Source organism: Salmo trutta, chromosome 14, assembly GCF_901001165.1.
Source record: "Salmo trutta chromosome 14, fSalTru1.1, whole genome shotgun sequence".
NCBI classification, from domain to species: domain Eukaryota; kingdom Metazoa; phylum Chordata; class Actinopteri; order Salmoniformes; family Salmonidae; genus Salmo; species Salmo trutta.
The window spans coordinates 8,122,857-8,142,223 of NC_042970.1; the positions used below are offsets into that span (position 1 = coordinate 8,122,857).

Below are 19,367 nucleotides of genomic sequence, written 5' to 3' on the forward strand. Positions count from 1 at the left end.
AATTAGGTGTCCCAGATTAGACTGGGTTTGGTTTAATTAGGGTGTCCCAGATTAGACTGGGTTTTGTTTACAGGAATATTTATGGTTCTGCACCCAGATATCTAACTGGTTACTTTCCCCATGTTAAGGATTCACACAACCACAGCAACAGAACACATGTTGCGCATTGTGTGTTTTTCAGGTTCAGGAGTAATGCTGTGAAAGATACTGTCTCATATACTGGAGCCTCAGAGTGGAAGGAGTTGCCTCTGACCATTAAAACAATGTCCTCTCTGGGCAGCTTTAAAAAATACAGAAAAAATATGTTTGATGTCATGTCATATTTTCCCATGTGAACGTCACCTACGACGTAAATGCAATGATGAGATGGATGTTCTTCTTCTTTGTTTTTCATGTTGTGTTATAACGCGGCCATACTGTGTTCAATCGTGTGGATCTTGCCTAGCCATCTTGTCTGAAGAGGATCACTGTAACGGAGACAGAGGGAGTCAGGAAGCAGGTGCAGTCGGTGAGTTTAATCAGAACGAACATTGGTGTGAATACAAAAACAGATGTAGGGTCTAAACATGGAGAAACAGGAAACAATACTACCTAACAAGTGATACAACAGAGTGTTAGATAAAGGGGAAGTAATCAGGGAGTGATGGGTTGCCAGGTGTGAGTAATGATGGGTTGCCAGGTGTGCTTAATGATGGGTTGCCAGGTGTTGCGTAATGATGGGTTGCCAGGTGTTGCGTAATGATGGGTTGCCAGGTGTTGCGTAATGATGGGTTGCCAGGTGGGCGTAATGATGGGTTGCCAGGTGGGCGTAATGATGGGTTGCCAGGTGGGCGTAATGATGGGTTGCCAGGTGGGCGTAATGATGGGTTGCCAGGTGTTGCGTAATGATGGGTTGCCAGGTGTGCGTAATGATGGGTTGCCAGGTGTGCGTAATGATGGGTTGCCAGGTGTGCGTAATGATGGGTTGCCAGGTGTTGCGTAATGATGGGTTGCCAGGTGTTGCGTAATGATGGGTTGCCAGGTGTGCGTAATGATGGGTTGCCAGGTGTGCGTAATGATGGGTTGCCAGGTGTGCGTAATGATGGGTTGCCAGGTAGGCGTAATGATGGGTTGCCAGGTGTTGCGTAATGATGGGTTGCCAGGTGTTGCATAATGATGGGTTGCCAGGTGTTGCATAATGATGGGTTGCCAGGTGTGAGTAAGTTGCCAGGTGTTGCGTAATGATGGGTTGCCAGGTGTTGCATAATGATGGGTTGCCAGGTGTTGCGTAATGATGGATTGCCAGGTGTGCGTAATGATGGGTTGCCAGGTGTGCGTAATGATGGGTTGCCAGGTGTATTATGTAATGATGGGTTGCCAGGTGTGTGCGTAATGATGGGTTGCCAGGTGTGCGTAATGATGGGTTGCCAGGACCGGTGGTTAGTAGACCGGCGACGTCGAGCACCGGAGTGGGAGTAGATGTGACAATCACAATGGAATAAGTCCCAGACTTTATTGTGTTATCCTCTATGATTTCACTAATGTGTATGTATGGCTTGTTTTATGTGTGCTCGTTTTGGTCGAATTAATAAACTCTATCTAATTATAGATTGATTTGAGTGAGTGTGTGGTGTCAATTATTTTTTGAAATAGCAACTATTCATTCCAATCATGTGATACTTTACTATTCCAACCACTTCAAATCAACTGTACTAGATTATTCATCAGGGAATATGTGTTCCTGCTTGAAATGCCTTGTAGGCACCAGTAGCTTCACAGAAAATGTCATTAAGCTGGTCATGGTTTGGAAATGTCTAGTATTATGTCAATATAAATCTATTGATGAAATTGTATAATACTAACTTCATTGTTTGGGTATCTACCAGTTAATCATTATTGAAGTAGGCTATTCAATTAATTGGTGAGTTGTTGAGTGAGTTATGCATATTGTAAAACAGTGTCTCTTTTTGTTGTCCCCATGCAGCCCCCCCGCCCCCTCCACCATCTGATGGAGAGTCCGTCTTCTACAACCAGGCGTCAGGCCTGGTTCCAGACCGGTCGCCAGTGGCCAACCCTGAAAGAACAAGATCCACAGGGACCTCCATCCACCCACCTATCTGTTCCACACCAGTCTGCATCAGAGGATGATGTCTTCTCAGATGGTCAGTTCTTAATTTGGTAGTTTGATAAAGAGTTTACATTTTGAGTGACATTTAAAAAATAAATAAGTTACCTTTACTTAACTATGCACGTCAGTTATTTACAATGACGGTCTACCCCAGCCAAACCCGGACGACGCTGTGCCAATTGTGTGCTGCCCTATGGGACTCCAAATCACGGCCGGATGTAATCCAGCCTGGATTCGAACCAGGGACTGTAGCGACGCCTCTTGCACTGAGATGCAGTGCCTTTGACCGCTGCGACATTGATGCATTACTGTATAATATCTATTGAACAACAACAGCCAGGGGGCTAAAGTTCCTTAACAGCAACTCTGTTTAGTCTGTTTAGTCTGTTATATTTATGTCACAATATGTGGGCGGCTGGCCACTGCATGATGCATCACAGCTTTGCGACCAAAACAGAGCAAAAAAAAATGTACGAAGTGTTAATTGTCTTAATGCTGAATGCTCACCCAGATTGTTCTATATCTACTGTTTCCACAGGATGCTCAGCAGGAAAGATTGAGAGCTGGCTGCTGGGCTGTGGGTGAGTGAGCATGCCGTGCAAGGTTTGACTTTGAAATGAAAAACTTCAGAGAGGAACTCAATAGGCAAGGATGATGCGTCAGTGGCAGCTAAAGGTTGATGGAAACCGCCCACAGTGTGGGGGAAATGTTACAGATGTGAATTGCCAGTATTAAGTTGTGCTCGAAAATAGATCTTTTCTGTTTAGGATATGGTTACAGGTCAATGGCATGGCCCAAAGGGGATTCTTGAGTCAGTTCCGAAACACCTTTGGTTCTAGAACTAGTTGTCTTCTATTTATACTGTTGGACATTCTATTTCCAAACTTTCTTTGGTGTTGTGTTTATAGTCCCAGGTTTCCATCATATTTGGTAGAATATTACTGTTTGTTCTGTTTATTCCTCAAGTTATGTTTAACAGAAAATAGCATCGATGTTAGCACAGAAAAGCAATTGTTGCATAACTGGATGTAAACTTAAGTATTGTGTAATTACTTATGTATTATTACCAATGATCATAGATGACTTGGTCACGGCTCTATTGGCAACATGATGTCATGAACGCAAGTCAAATTGCTCAAGTAGTCTGAAAACGCGGCTAAAAGGGACGTTCGAACTTGTATTATTACTTTGTAGGTTTTTCAGTCGGATAAAGTGAGATAAGAAATGCTGGGGTGTTCTTACAACATCTGGTTAACTTCACTTGATATCTGACAATCCGCTTGAGAGCATTTCCTCTTTAGGAAGTGAACAAACTTGTAAAAGCTGTAGCTCTGCTGGACAGACTGTGAGGATAGCTTGACAGTTTAGTTTGACCCTGTATAGTAAAGATACAGTAGGTCTGGTTTGACTTGGATGTGTTTAACACAGAGAAGGCAAATGTTAAACAACCATTAACAAGCTGTCTAACAGACAGTAGCATTTACTCATTCTGACTGCAGCTGATCACTGGGGCTAAAAAGCCAGTTAGGATATATATATAATATATATATATATCCTAACCTATATCAAAACTGTTTAAAACGTTTTGGGGTTACTACATGATTATATGTGTTATTTCATAGTTGATGTCTTCACTATTATTCTACAATGTAGAAAATAGTAAATATAGAAAAACCCTGGAATGAGCAGGTGTGTCCAAACTTTTGACTGGTACTGTAAGTATTCAGACCCTTTACTCAGTACTTTGTTGAAGCACGTTTGGCAGCGATTACAGCCTCGAGTCTTCTTGGGTATGACACTACAAGCTTGGCCTGTATTTTGGGAGTTTGTTCCATTCTTCTCTGCAGATCCTCTCAAGCTCTGTTGTGTTGGATGGGGAGCGTTGCTGCACAGCTATTTTCAGGTCTCTCCAGAGATATTCGATCAGGTTCAAGTCCGGGCTCTGGCTGGGCCATTCAAGTACAATCAGAGACTTGTCCCGAAGCCACTCCTGCGTTGTCTTGGCTGTGTGCTTATGGTCGTTGTCCTGTTGGAAGGTGAACCTTCGCCCCAGTCTGAGGTCCTGAGCGCTCTGGAGCAGGTTTTCATCAAAGATCTCTCTGCTCTGTTCTCCATCTTTCCCTCGATCCTGACTAGTCTCCCAGTCCCTGCCGCTGAAAAATATCCCCACAGCATGAGGCTGCCACCACTTCGATACAATCCTGTCTCGGAGCTCTACAGACAATTCTTTCGACCTCATGGCTTGTTTTTTTTCTCTGACATGTACTCTCAACTGGGACATTATATAGACAGGTGTGAGCCTTTCCAAATCATGTCCAATCAATTGAATTTCCCACTGGTGGACTCCCATCAAGTGGTAGAAACATCTCAAGGATAGAAACAGGATGGACCTGAGCTCAATTTCGAGTCTCATAGCAAAGGGTCTGAATACTCATGTAAATAAGCAATACATTTTTTTTCAAATAAAATAATAATAAAATAAAAAATATATACTGCTCAAAAAAATAAAGGGAACACTTAAACAACACATCCTAGATCTGAATGAATGAAATAATCTTATTAAATACTTTTTTCTTTACATAGTTGAATGTGCTGACAACAAAATCACACAAAAATAATCAATGGAAATCCAATTTATCAACCCATGAAGGTCTGGATTTGGAGTCACACTCAAAATTAAAGTGGAAAACCACACTACAGGCTGATCCAACTTTGATGTAATGTCCTTAAAACAAGTCAAAATGAGGCTCAGTAGTGTGTGTGGCCTCCATGTGCCTGTATGACCTCCCTACAATACCTGGGCATGCTCCTGATGAGGTGACGGATGGTCTCCTGAGGGATCTCCTCCTAGACCTGGACTAAAGCATCCGCCAACTCCTGGACAGTCTGTGGTGCAACGTGGCGTTGGTGGATGGAGCGAGACATGATGTCCCAGATGTGCTCAATTGGATTCAGGTCTGGGGAACGGGCGGGCCAGTCCATAGCATCAATGCCTTCCTCTTGCAGGAACTGCTGACACACTCCAGCCACATGAGGTCTAGCATTGTCTTGCATTAGGAGGAACCCAGGGCCAACCGCACCAGCATATGGTCTCACAAGGGGTCTGAGGATCTCATCTCGGTACCTAATGGCAGTCAGGCTACCTCTGGCGAGCACATGGAGGGCTGTGCGGCCCCCCAAAGAAATGCCACCCCACACCATGACTGACCCACCGCCAAACCGGTCATGCTGGAGGATGTTGCAGGCAGCAGAACGTTCTCCACGGCGTCTCCAGACTCTGTCACGTCTGTCACGTGCTCAGTGTGAACCTGCTTTCATCTGTGAAGAGCACAGGGCGCCAGTGGTGAATTTGCCAATCTTGGTGTTCTCTGGCAAATGCCAAACGTCCTGCACGGTGTTGGGCTGTAAGCACAACCCCCACCTGTGGACGTCGGGCCCTCATACCACCCTCATGGAGTCTGTTTCTGACCATTTAGCAGACACATGCACATTTGTGGCCTGCTCGAGGTCATTTTGCAGGGCTCTGGCAGTGCTCCTCCTGCTCCTCCTTGCACAAAGGTGGAGGTAGCGGTCCTGCTGCTGGGTTGTTGCCCTCCTATGGCCTCCTCCACGTCTCCTGATGTACTGGCCTGTCTCCTGGTAGCGCCTCCATGCTCTGGACACTACGCTGACAGACATAGCATACCTTCTTGCCACAGCTTGCATTGATGTGCCATCCTGGATGAGCTGCACTACCTGAGCCACTTGTGTGGGTTGTAGACTCCGTCTCATGCTACCACTAGAGTGAAAGCACCGCCAGCATTCAAAAGTGACCAAAACATCAGCCAGGAAGCATAGGAACTGAGAAGTGGTCTGGGGTCACCTGCAGAACACTCCTTTATTGGGGGTGTCTTGCTAATTGCCTATAATTTCCACCTGTTGTCTATTCCATTTGCACAACAGCATGTGAAATGTATTGTCAATCATTGTTGCTTCCTAAGTGGACAGTTTGATTTCACAAAAGTGTGATTGACTTGGAGTTACATTGTGTTGTTTAAGTGTTCCCTTTATTTTTTTGAGCAGTGTGTGTGTGTATGTATGTGTATATATATATTTGCTGAAATTTCTAAAATCCTGTTTTCACTTTGGGGTATTGCGTGTAGATTGACGAGGGGGAAAAAAACACATTTTAGAACAAGGATGAAACATAACAAAATGTGTAAAAAGTCAAGGGGTCTGAATACTTTCCGAATGCACTGTATATCCGTGTACAATTTTTAATAGATAGACCAATGGTGTTTATATAAATAGTAAAGAGAACAGGTCCCAAGATCGACCCCTGTGGTACACCTTTATACCTTTATTCAGACTTCACCCCATCAATCAGGTGTCTGTCTATCGAGGACAACTTATTCAATAAAATAGCATGATCAACAGCATCAAAAGCTTTTGACAGGTCCACAAACAAAGCACAACATTTCATTTCAGTGTCTAAAGCATTGATCAAAGATCATTAATAACTAAAGTGGTTGCTGTAATGGAGCTATGCCCAGGCCTAAACCCTGATTGGATGCCCAGGCAGGCCTAAACCCTGATTGGATGCCCAGGCCTAAACCCTGATTGGATGCCCAGGCCTAAACCCTGATTGGTTTACATTCAAAAATACATCTCTCAGATTTAAAAAAAAAAAAAAAAAAAAAAAAAGGTGCAAAGTTGTGCGTTTACCAAGGATTCTGGAATCTTAGCTAAACAAGGAAGTGTTGAAATGGGGTGATGAGTATGATCTCTACTGTCTCCGTCCTTATGGAGCGGCAGCACAAGAGATGATTTCTATACTTTTGGAATATTTCCTGATAATAATGTTAAATGGAAAAAATGGTTGGTTATTGAGCCAACAATGATGGGTGCTGCACACTTATAAGCAGACTGGGATACAATTGGTCGGCTCCTGTGGATTTGTTGTTGTCTATTGCTACCAAAGCATCCAGGACTTGTTTTTCTGTAAATAGTCTACATTTAGCCGGGTTCCCATTACAATCTGAAAGAGTGGTTACATAATAATCAGATTTAGCCTTTCAGATTTTTTTTTAAATTATTATTATTTTTTTACATAATGATTCCTCAGTTGCTTAAAAGCTTGCCAGTCTGTGCCTAAGCTTCTGTTCCTGGCCTTGACCCAAGCATCATCTCTTTTATGATAATTCCAGAGTGTACCAAGCATTTGATCTGTCTATAACCTTTTTTTTAAAAGGTAGCGTGATTATCTACAATAGTATTGAAGACATCTACAAAAAGGCTCAAAGCTAAATCATATTCAGGGATTAGCTGAAATACAATCAAGGTCACTAAAAATAAAGATTGTGCAAAAAAAAAAAGCCTGCTCACTGAAGTTTTTTAAAGCTTCTTTTAGATTTTTGTATTTTCACATCTCTAATGCAAACAACTGGGCAACAGTCACTGTCTTGGGTGAAGACACCAGTAAAAAAATATTTATTGTCACGGTTGTTGTATGAAAGAGACCAAGGCGCAGCGTGCGTATCGTTCCACATCTTTATTTGTATGTGAAACTATGCAAGACAGACAAACTATAAACAAAAACAACAAACCGTGACGAAGAGGTGCTACATGCATAAACTCAAAATAGTCTCCCACAAACACTAGTGGGAAAAACAACAACTTAAATATGATCCCCAATTAGAGACAACGATGACCAGCTGCCTCTAATTGGGAATCATACGAAAACCCCAACCTAGAAAAAAGAACCTAGAACACAACATAGAAAATGTAAACTAGACAAAAAACCCAACATAGAAAAAATAACCTAGAACACAACGTAAAATAAATAAACTAGATAAACCCCCCCAGTCACGCCCTGACCTACTCTACCATAGGAGAATACGAGCTCTCTATGGTCAGGACGTGACATTTATCTGGTGTATTGGTTAAAATAAGAACAATCAGAGTTGACTTTGAAGGATTTTTAGGGCCGGGCCATGCAGGCTTAGTCACCATCTGGGTTAGGTTTAGATCATTAAACCTGTTTTTTAGATTGTCTGAAGCCTGCATTTCCCAATCATTAATTTAGGTCACCCAGGATAATAACTTCTGATTTTAGTAAAATAAACTATTTTCCTCATCGAATGCACAAAGGTTAGCCGGGGGAGGACAGTAGACCCCTATAACGGTTATGGATGACATTTTTCCCCAGACAAAGGCTTAAAGATATACTGAACAAAAATACAAACACAACATTCAACAATTTCAAAGATTGTACTGAGTTACACTTCATATAAAGAAATCAGCCAATTGAAATAAATAAATTAGGCCCTAATCTATGGATTTCACATGACTGGGAATACAGATATGGATCTGTTGGTCACATGTACCTTAAAGAAAAGGTAGGGGCGTGGATCAGAAAGCCAGTCAGTATCTGGTGTGACCACCATATGCCTCATGCAGCGCTACATCTCCTTCACATAGAGTTGATCAGGCTGTCGATTGTGGCCTGTGGAATGTGGTCCTAATCTTTTCAATGGCTGGATATTGGCGGGAATTGGAACACGGCGGGAATTGGAACACAACTTTGAGATCAGGAACCGCTCGCCCACACATGCGGTTGTGAGGCCGTTTGGCTATACTGTCAAATTCGCAAAAACGATGTTGGAGGGGGCTTATGGTAGAGAAAGGAAATTCTCTGGCAACAGCTCTGTAATGTAACAAATACATTCCTGCAGTCAGCTTGCCAATTGTACGCTCCCTAAAAACTTGAGACATCTGTGGCATTGTGTTGTGTGACAAAACTCCACATTTTAGAGTGGTCTTTTATTGTCCCCAGCACAAGGTGCACCTGTGTAATGATCATGCTGTTTAATCAGCTTCTTGATTTGCCACACCTATCAGTTGGATGGATTTTCTTTGTCAAAAGAGAAATGCTCACTAACAGGGATATAACTCAATTTGTGCACAAAATTTGAGCTTTTTGTGCGTATGGAACATTTCGTTTTTAGGTCAGGTCTTGAAACCAACATTTTACATGTTGTGTTTATATTTTTGTTCAGTGTAGTAGCTAAAAAAAAAAATCAGCTCTGAACACATAGCATAGTCCAGAATGTCCCCAGAGATCCAAGTTTCAGTCAATACCAGAATGTCCGGATACGTCTGCACAGCCCAGATCTTAATGTAATCCAGTTTAGGAAGTAAGTTCCTAATGTTAAGATGCATCATCCCAAGTCCTTTATGTTTTTTTTAAAGTCACATGGGAACTCCAATTCAAACAAGCTACATTCAACAGGCCTTTCTGATGGTTGATATCTATATAGTTGCTATGGCTATAATATTGCATAGAACTGCACCATTTGGTCTATCCCTATTAGTAATAGAAGAAAGAGAAGACATTGGAATGGCTTTTTCAAGGCTGGCACCATAGGGCCTGTGGTTGGCACCATAGGGCCTGGGGTTGGCACCATGGGGCTTGAGGTTGGCACCATGGGGCTTGGGGTTGACACCATGGGGCTTGAGGTTGGCACCATAGGGCCTGGGGTTGGCACCATAGGGCCTGGGGTTGGCACCATGGGGCCTTGGGTTGGCACCATGGGGCTTGGGGTTGGCACCATGGGGCCTGGGGTTGGCACCATGGGGCCTGGGGTTGGCACCATGGGGCCTGGGGTTGGCACCATGGGGCCTGGGGTTGGCACCATGGGGCCTGGGGTTGGCACCATGGGGCCTGGGGTTGGCACCATGGGGCCTGGGGTTGGCACCATGGGGCCTTGGGCCGCAGCCAACGTCAATATGAGGAACTCTCAGAGTAACCAATGATGGAATAAATCAAATCAAATTCAATTTTATTTGTCACATACGCCGAATATAACAGGAATTCAACATGCGCCGAATACAACCTCACATTAAATGCTTACTTACAAGCCCTTAACCAACAATGCAGTTTTAAGAAAATACCTTAAAAAAAACGTCAGAGATAAGAATAACAAATAATTAAAAAGCAGCAGTAAATAACAATAGCGGGGCTATATAGAGGGGGTACCGGTACAGAGTCAATGTGCTGGGGCACCGGTTAGTCGAGGTATTTGAGGTAATATGTACATGTAGGTAGAGTTATTAAAGTGACTATGCATAGATAATAAACAGAGTTCCAGAGCAGCAGTGTTCCGGGGGGGGGGGGGGGGGGGGGGGGTGGCTTGCGGGTGGAGGTCCGAGCAGTTGCCATACCAGGCAATGTTGTAATAATAAAGGTTTTGTTTTGGGGTGTATGTTTTATTTATTTATTTTTATTTAAACTTTATGATTAGTAACAACATGTAACCTACATCTTCTCATTAGGCTGGAGACGGACTCAGAAAACTCTAGACATAATCTGACTGTTGGTAAGTCTGACAACAAAGCCACCGTCACTGAAAGCTACTGTCAGCATGGAGCAATGATGTCATATCCTACTGGTCACAACAGAACACAGAACACTGATTTTAATCTCCTCTTTTCTTCCAGAGTCTCTGCTGAAATCCAACAGTTTTGAAGATGACCTGAGTCTGGGGGCTGAGGGTGAGGATGAAAGAGAACATAAACCCATTGGCACACATTTACATGCAGGCGCACGCACACACACACACACACACACACACACACACACACACACACACACACACACACACACACACACACACACACACACACCGAGATAAAAACACACCATAGGAAATAATCAAAGCAGGAAATAGTTTTGTAGGAAAATTAGGAGAGCATCATGGATGTTTTGGGAAAGGTTGGTCTGTGTATGTGTGTTACCTTGTGAAGTTCATTATACCTGTTTTGACTAGTGGAAGCTTTCATTTTTTTCCATTTGCCATTTAATAAATCCAGGGAACAGGTCTGTGCAATGTTAGTGAGATACACCGTCCTCGTGGCATAGGACTGCTTCTCCACTGCTAGTACATCAACGACATGTAGTTACACTGAAACAAAACAATAGGCTCATTGTAGCACCTAACCTTAAGCCTTCACCTCTTAATTGGGTGTCTGACATGCTGGTGCATGTTATTTAGCTGCAGACTGACTGACTCTCCCTAAGACTGGCCCGATATATAAAGCAAAGATGAGGGCGTGTCTGAAAAGAGACAAGCCATCGCTCACTGAAGTCTAGTCACAACACAAAGGGACACATGTCACAGAGGAAATGTACCAAATATTCTGGGGGAAAACACACACACACACACACACACACACACACACACACACACACACACACAAACAACCAGTGTTTTCTTTTCACTCAAACGTTACTTTTCTTTAATGTTTTACAGCTACAGTATTAAATGTTGAGGAAGGAGTCTCAGAACTGGGGTAAGACAATATTTACATGAAGAATATGTGGTTTAATTACATAAATTCTGTCTAAACGTCTTTCCTATTTAGAGGGAGGTTTAGTTTAGTCAAGTATGGTTGAAGTGATGTAAGTTGACCTGCTTTTATCTCCCAATGGTGGTGCCTGCTGGCTAAATGGTGCCTGTGTAGGAGCTGCCCACTGCTGCTTCCGCCACCCAAACATCCTCACAGAGGAGTCACCACCAGGTCAGTGGCCACTGGCCACCCACAGTAGATCTGTCATATTTACAAAGTACTACACATGGCAAGCTACATTTATAGTCTGGAGTTTATTTATTTTTCACAACGCCTCTTTATGCATTTTCCCAGCTACTAGTACATTAAATACGGGTACATTTAAGATATGACTTCTGTTTAATACAGGCATAATAATAAATAATAGGATGCATCAACTACTATTACGAAGTTATTAGAATCTTTCTGGTTTGTTTTGTTCATTGTTTATTTTTGCCTGTCACAGATGTTTGTCTTTGATTCCTGTTCTCTTGTACTGTATCTGCAGTACTCCCCGCCAGAGGCTTGCTCTGCCCCTTCTCCACCTGGGTCACAGTCTGGCCTCCAGTGGGCTCTCCAAAAGCACCAGTAAAGCATCGAGGTGAGTTCGGACCAACCACTCTCAACCTGATGTTTCACAGTCTTAACAGATCTAGTACAACGTCACTGAGAATGCTTAAACTTGAAATGCAGTCAGTAAATCTCTCTCTCTCTCCCCTCTCATCCTCTATATCTCCGTCCCGTCCCCTCTCTCTTCTTCTATCTGTCTCTCTGACTCATCACCTACACACACACACACACACACACACACACACACACACCCCAGTGTGTCGGAGGCGCTGCAGATGTATGCAGAGGATGCAGAGGAGACTCTGTACCAGTTAGGGTTTGGTTGTGATGAGCCTGAGGTCACGGCCCGTATCCCTATCCGCTTCATCAACTTCCCCTCCCATGCCCACGGCATCAACCTCCGACTCTTTCTTCAGTCCCAACTGCACCGGCTGCGACAGGAGGACCCAGGACTCTCCCTGGCCAGTAAGACTAACCCACACCATTGTGTCGGACTCCCACCCACGCTACTGTGGTCATCACCATCATGCAACACCCACAGCCAAGATATAGATAGTGTCTGAATATGACTCAGCTATAATTTACATAATAACTGTAGTCATGTAGCACTTTTCATGCAGTCGAAAGAGTTTAATCACTAAAATCAAAGTGTACATTAGACAACTTCATCTACAGACTGATAGTGTCTATATAACTCAGCATAGCATACGGTGCCTTCAGAAAGTATACATACCTCTTGACTTATTCCACCTTTCTGTTGTGTTACATCCTGAATTTAAATTGAAAATAAAACAATTCTCTCTCACCCATCTACACACAATACCCCACATAATAACAGAACATCTACACACAATACCCCACATAATAACAGAACATCGACACACAATACCCCACATAATAACAGAACATCGACACACAATACCCCACATAATAACAGAACATCGACACACAATACCCCACATAATAACAGAACATCGACACACAATACCCCACATAATAACAGAACATCGACACACAATAACAAAGTGAAAACATGTTTTTAGATATTTTAGTTAATTTATTGAAATTTAATTCAGAAATACAGTGCCTTGCAAAAGTATTCACCCCCCTTGGCGTTTTTTCGATTTAGTTGCATTACAACCTGTAATTTAAATGGATTTTTATTTGGATTTGATGTAATGGAAACAACATAGTCCACATTGGAGAAGTGAAATGGAAAAAAATAACTAATAAAATGGAAAAGTGGTGGGTACATATGTATTCACCCTCTTTGCTATGAAGCCCCTAAAGAAGATCTGGTGCAACCAATTACCTTCAGAAGTCACATAATTTGTTAAATAAAGTCTACCTGTGTGCAATCTAAGTGTCACATGATCTGTCACATGATCTCAGTATATATACACCTGTTCTGAAAGACCCCAGAGTCTGCAACACCACTAAGCAAGTGGCACCATGAAGACCAAGGATCTCTCCAAACAGGTCAGGGACAAAGTTGTGGAGAAGTACAGATCAGGGTTGGGTTATAAAAAAATATCAGACACTTTGAACATCCCACGGAACACCATTAAATCCATTATTAAAAAATGGAAAGAATATGGCACCACAACAAACCTGCCAAGAGAGGGCCGCCCACCAAAACTCACAGACAAGGCAAGGGCATTAATCAGAGAGGCAACAAAGAGACCAAAGATAAGGTGGCTCTACAAAGTATTGACTTTGGGGGGGCGAATAGTTATGCACGCTCAAGTTTTCTGTTTTTTTGTCTTATTTCTTGTTTGTTTCACAATAAAAAATATTTTTCATCTTCAAAGTAGTAGGCATGTTGTGTAAATCAAATGATTCAACACCCCCAAAAATCTATTTTAATTCCAGGTTGTAAGGCAACAAAATAGGAAAAATGCCAAGGGGGGTGAATACTTTCGCAAGCCACTGTATCTCGTTTATACTGAACAAAAAATAAACGCAACATGCAACAATTTTACAGAGTTACAGTTCATATAAAGAAATCAGTCAATTAAAATAAATTCATTAGGCCCTAATCTATGGATTTCACATGACTGGGCAGGGGCGCAGCCGTGGGTAGGCCTGGGAGGGCATAGGCCCACCCACTGGGAACCAGGCCCAGCCAATCAGATTGAGTTTTCCCCACATAAAGAGCTTTATTACAGACAGAAATACACCTTGGTTTCATCACCGAGTGGCTGGTCTCAGACGATCGATCCCTCAGGTGAAGAAGCCGGATGTGGAGGTTCTGGGCTGGCGTGGTTTCACGTGGTCTGCGGTTGTGAGGCCGGTTGGACGTACTGCCAAATTCTGTAAAATGACGTTGAAGGCGGCTTATGGTAGAGAAAATAACATTACATTCTCTTATTTGAGCATAAAAGCGTTTCCACCGTCATTTCTCGCACAGTTCATTTTACCAACACAAAAAGACCCCACCTTGTCTAGCGTATTTTGTTTTGTCGACATTTGGAAAGTTTACCGAAAAATGTTCTGTTTCCATCAGGCCTGTCATAAAATGTTTAATCCAATGTGTTTTACTTGCATAGAAAGGTTGGATGGAAAAATGGTTATTGTCCTGCTGAAAGGTGAATTAATCTCCCAGTGCCTGGTGGAAAGCAGACAGAACCAGGTTTTCCTCTAGGAATTTGCCTGTGCTTAGCTCCATTTATTTTTTTTATCCTGAAAAACTCACCCGTCCTTAACAATTACAAGCATCCCCATGACGCAGCCACCACTATGAACATATGGAAAGTGGTACGCAGTAATGTGGTGTATTGGATTTTATCCAAACATAACACACTATTCAGGACAAAAAGTGAATTGCTTTGCCACATTTTTTGCAGTATTACTTTCCTGCCTTGTTGCAAACAGATGCATGATTTGGAATATTTTTATTCTGTACTAACTTCCTTCTTTTCACTCTGTCAATTAGGTTAGTATTGTGGAGGAACTACAATGTTGTTGATCCATCCTCAGTTTAATCCTATCACGGCCATTAAAATATGTAACTGTTTTAAAGTCACCATTAGCCTCATGGTGAAATCCCTGAGCTGTTTCCTTCTTCTCTGGCAACTGAGTTAGGAACAACGCCTGTATCTTTGTAGTGACTGGGTGTATTGATACACCATCCAAAGTGTAGTTAATAATATCATGGTATTATAATACCATGGTCAAAGGGATATTCAATGACAGCTTTTATTTACCAATAGGTGCCCTTTGCGAGGCATTGGAAAACCTCCCTGGTCTTTGTAGTTGAATATGTGTTTGAAATTCACTACTCAATTTACAGATCATTGTATGTGTGGTGTACAGAGATGGGCTAGTCATTCAAAATCATATTCAACACTACTATTGAACACAGTGTTATTATGTGACTTGTTAAAGAAAATGTTACCCCTGAACTTATTTAGGCTTGTCATAACAAAGGGGTTGATTACTTATTGACTCAAGACATTTCTTTATTCATTTGTAAAAATATCAAAAAACATGATTCCACTTTGACATTATAGGGTGTAAACCAATGACAATTTAATTTTTTTTAAAATTTGTTTTAAATGCAGGTTGTAACACAACAAAATGTGGAACAAATCAAGGGGTGTGAATACTTTCTGAAGGCACTGTAGTATGTTTCTCCACCAATCAGTCCTGATACAGTACAATACATCACACTGCAACTTTTCTATCAACAATTCACATCTCCCATTGTCCTCTGTTAGGCAGCATTCCAAACAGTACAATACTCTGATTGTCCTCTGTGTTAGGCAGCATTCCAAACAGTACAATACTCTGATTGTCCTCTATGTTAGGCAGCATTCCAAACAGTACAATACTCTGATTGACCTCTGTGTTAGGCGGCATTCCAAACAAACTGTTCATTTCTCTTTCCCTGATGAACGTTTCTTCCACCCTGCAGGTCGTTTCAGGCAGGTAGAGGTGCTGACAGCCATGGCCAACGCCTTCTACTCCCTCTACTCACACGTGTCCCGCACACCCCTCCAGAAACTCGCCCCTCCCGAGTTCAGCTTCTCCCCCACCGCTGACGGGCAGATCGGACGGCGCTTCATGGGAAGCGTCCGCAGCGAACCGAGGTCTCCAGTGGAACGACTCAAGGACACGGTTTCTAAGATGTGCCTGTATACTGGCTCTGGGGGTTCCGCCCGGCTGGGCTCGGACTCTGCCTGCCCCAGACCAGGACTCTCCCCCGGGCCTGGGTCTGGCTCGGCCCCCAAGAAGAGAAGCAGCCTGCCTGACTTGGTGGGTCTGGTCCTGGAGAACACCAAGGCAGAGCCTTTATCCAGAGACATGGAGGAGGATAATCAGGATACAGGGAACAGTAATGAGACGAGTGCTGCTGTGGACACGATGCTGAAGGATAGAGAGACAGAGACACAGGGACACATAGACAGGGAGGGGGAGCAGGGGTTGTTTTCAGATGTACAGGATATGGACACTGGGGATAGTAATAAGACATGTGCTGTGGGCACATGTATGTTCAGGGACAGAGAGACAGAGACACCGGGACATAGAGACACAGTCAGGGACAAGGAGTTGGAGCAGGGATCGTCATCAGATAGGGATGGGGTTGATTTAGAGAGAGAGCGACTTCCTGACAGAACACCCAACCTTGGGGCATCATCACTTTCAGAATCAGGTCATCAAAGAGAGCCCAGTAGTAGGAAGAAGCTGGTCTTTGGCCTTACTACTCCAAGACCTACTTGTGAGGTTGGAGAAACTCAAAACACAATTCATCCCACAGGCTGGGCAACAGTAGTGACACCGGTCGCCAAGGTTACCCATGACATCACCCATCCTCAGATCGTTGAGAGTGTTCACCAGGCGCCGTACAGCAGTCAACTACAACAGTGGAATAATAACACACAGGCGGCGGCCATTTTGTCGTCTGTTATCTCCTCTGAGAACGTCAGAAGATCTGACCGATCCTTCACCACATCAGACGGACGACACAAACCCGGGGAGGAGGAGTGCTTAACTACCAGTAACTCAGCCAAGAGTTTAGAGGTCACACTAACTCCAATGTCTAAGGTTGAATCCAGTTTGGGAGAAACTGGAACACTGGTGGTGTCAACGTTCGTGCCTATAGAGCTCCTTAGTTGCAGGAAGTCCCCTTGTCTCATCACTGTTACTGATGTAACGCCTTCTAGTTCTTTAGACACACATGCACCTGAGATGATTCTCCCTCCCAGTGGTGGGACCACAGTGGTGGCTCCAGCAGCCCAGTATTATCCAGGTGTACGGAGGAACAAGAGGTACCTGAGTCCTCTGAAACCACCACCACTCCAGGGGCAGGTCTCCCACACTATTCAACAGGCCAACTCCTTTGAGCTGGAGGAGGTAAGTGACAGAACTGTTTTGGATTGACCTATATGGGGCACCGTACTCCGGTCTCTGAGTTCCTAGGGCTGATAAACACATCTATCTGGTGTCGTCCATTATCTATCCATCCTTGGCTGCCTGACATAAATCAAATCAAATCAAACTTTGTCAAATGCGCCGAATACAACATGTAGACTTTACCATGAAATGTTTACTTACAAACCCTTAACCAACAGTGCAGTTCAATAAGAGTTAAGAAAATATTTACCAAATAAAGTAAATAATAATTATAAAAAGTAACACAATAAAATAACAATAACGAGGCTATATACAGGGGTACCGGTACCGAGTCAGTGTGCTGGGGTAAAGGTTAGTCGAGGTAATTTGTACATGTAGGAAGGGGTGAAGGGACTATGTATACTTGGGCCAGGAGTTTTTCCTGACTACCTGTTTTTCCAATAGGTACATAGCGCAGGGGAGGAAGACTTTGGACAGCAAGAAACTATAAGGTCAACATCTTTGTCACGGTCTACTGTCAGTCAAAACAAAGGTAAGTTCATAGTCTTGATTGATATGTGGTCATAGTCTGCTGATACCTAGTGATATTAAGTCTGAGGGGGGAAAAGGTGCTATCTAGAACCTAAAACGGTTCCTCGGCTGTCCCCATAGGAGAACCCAATTTTTTTTCAAGAATTTACTACCAAACTAGTTGTTTTTAGAGAAAGATGACTGACTAGTGTGATTCAGAGCAGTCAAATTGCTGACTGGGACTTTGGTTTAATCTCACAGGAACACACACCCTTTTCAAATGACAGTTTGAAGTGAATGTGGTTGATACTGTAGCTGAAACGGGCAGTGCTGTGTGCGTACACGTATGTGTGAAGAAAGGTGTGTTCACAACTTGTACCCACACTTTCTCGTAAGAATAATTGTTGTTCATCAAGAACGTCAGCTAACTGAAAATGTTGAGGAAAGTATGGGCAGATTTCTGGTTGACCCTGCATGTTTAATTCTGGGAAGTACTGTAGGCCTGTGTTAAAGGCATGAGGAGAGTATGGCTGTATCCATCTGTGTGTAGACCTGAGGTTTTCTTTCTGTAGGTCTGGTGGTTCGCGGGGACAGCATGCAATCAGACAGTAGTGGCTACGCAGATGAAGACGTCTACTCCCCTGACAGAGAGGAGGAGCCGACGGACAGAGAGGAGGAGCCGACGGACAGAGAGGAGGCGCCGACGGACAGAGAGGAGGCGCCGACGGACAGAGAGGAGGAGCCGACGGACAGAGAGGAGGAGCCGACGGACAGAGAGGAGGAGCCGACGGACAGAGAGGAGGAGCCGACGGACAGAGAGGAGGAGCCGACGGACAGAGAGGAGGAGCCGACGGACAGAGAGGAGGAGCCGACGGACAGAGAGGAGGAGCCGACGGACAGAGAGGAGGAGCCGACGGACAGAGAGGAGGAGCCGACGGACAGAGAGGAGGAGCCGACGGACAGAGAGGAGGAGCCGACGGACAGACCCTCAGGGAAATATTCTTTATTTGTGTGAGTCAAACAAACATATTCAGCCACTGAAGGTGCATTCAACAGATACGAATTGTTCATGAAGTATGTAAAGGTTTGTTATTGTTAATGAAAATCGGGTGGCATTCTGACTACACCCGCTTCGACCGAGTTCAGTTGTCTTCCGTCGGTTAGCGCATCGCCCCGGAGGCATATTTAACACATAGATCAAGTTGCCCAACCTGATACACAGGCATTGCATCAACCAACAGTTGTGTGCCAGACAACGCAATGTGGTTAGCTGACATGTTAAATACCTATCCAGGCGTCGTAAGATCTGGCATGAGTCTTCAGTGTAGTCGGACAAGAACTCGACCCTTCGGTTTGATTGTGTAGACTGTCCAGTGTTACTGTTGAGTCATTAATCCATGCTAGTGCTGTGCCTTCTGTGAAAGTTGTTATTTATGGATGTTAAAGAAATGTTTTATAA

General features: G+C 43.6%; 1 protein-coding gene across 1 annotated transcript; it reads left to right on the top strand.

The window, feature by feature from the left end:
• Window positions 1–19,211, top strand: tespa1 (thymocyte expressed, positive selection associated 1). The gene is made up of 13 exons (XM_029774162.1): window positions 1–508; window positions 1,964–2,141; window positions 2,646–2,688; window positions 10,421–10,464; window positions 10,586–10,639; window positions 11,398–11,437; window positions 11,609–11,665; window positions 11,982–12,074; window positions 12,300–12,508; window positions 15,960–17,398; window positions 17,843–17,930; window positions 18,481–18,626; window positions 19,203–19,211. Exons 2-13 carry the CDS (start codon window positions 1,988–1,990, stop codon window positions 19,209–19,211), a joined length of 2,376 nt encoding a protein of 791 aa, XP_029630022.1. The 5' UTR covers window positions 1–508; window positions 1,964–1,987.
• Window positions 19,212–19,367: the final 156 nt, after the last annotated feature.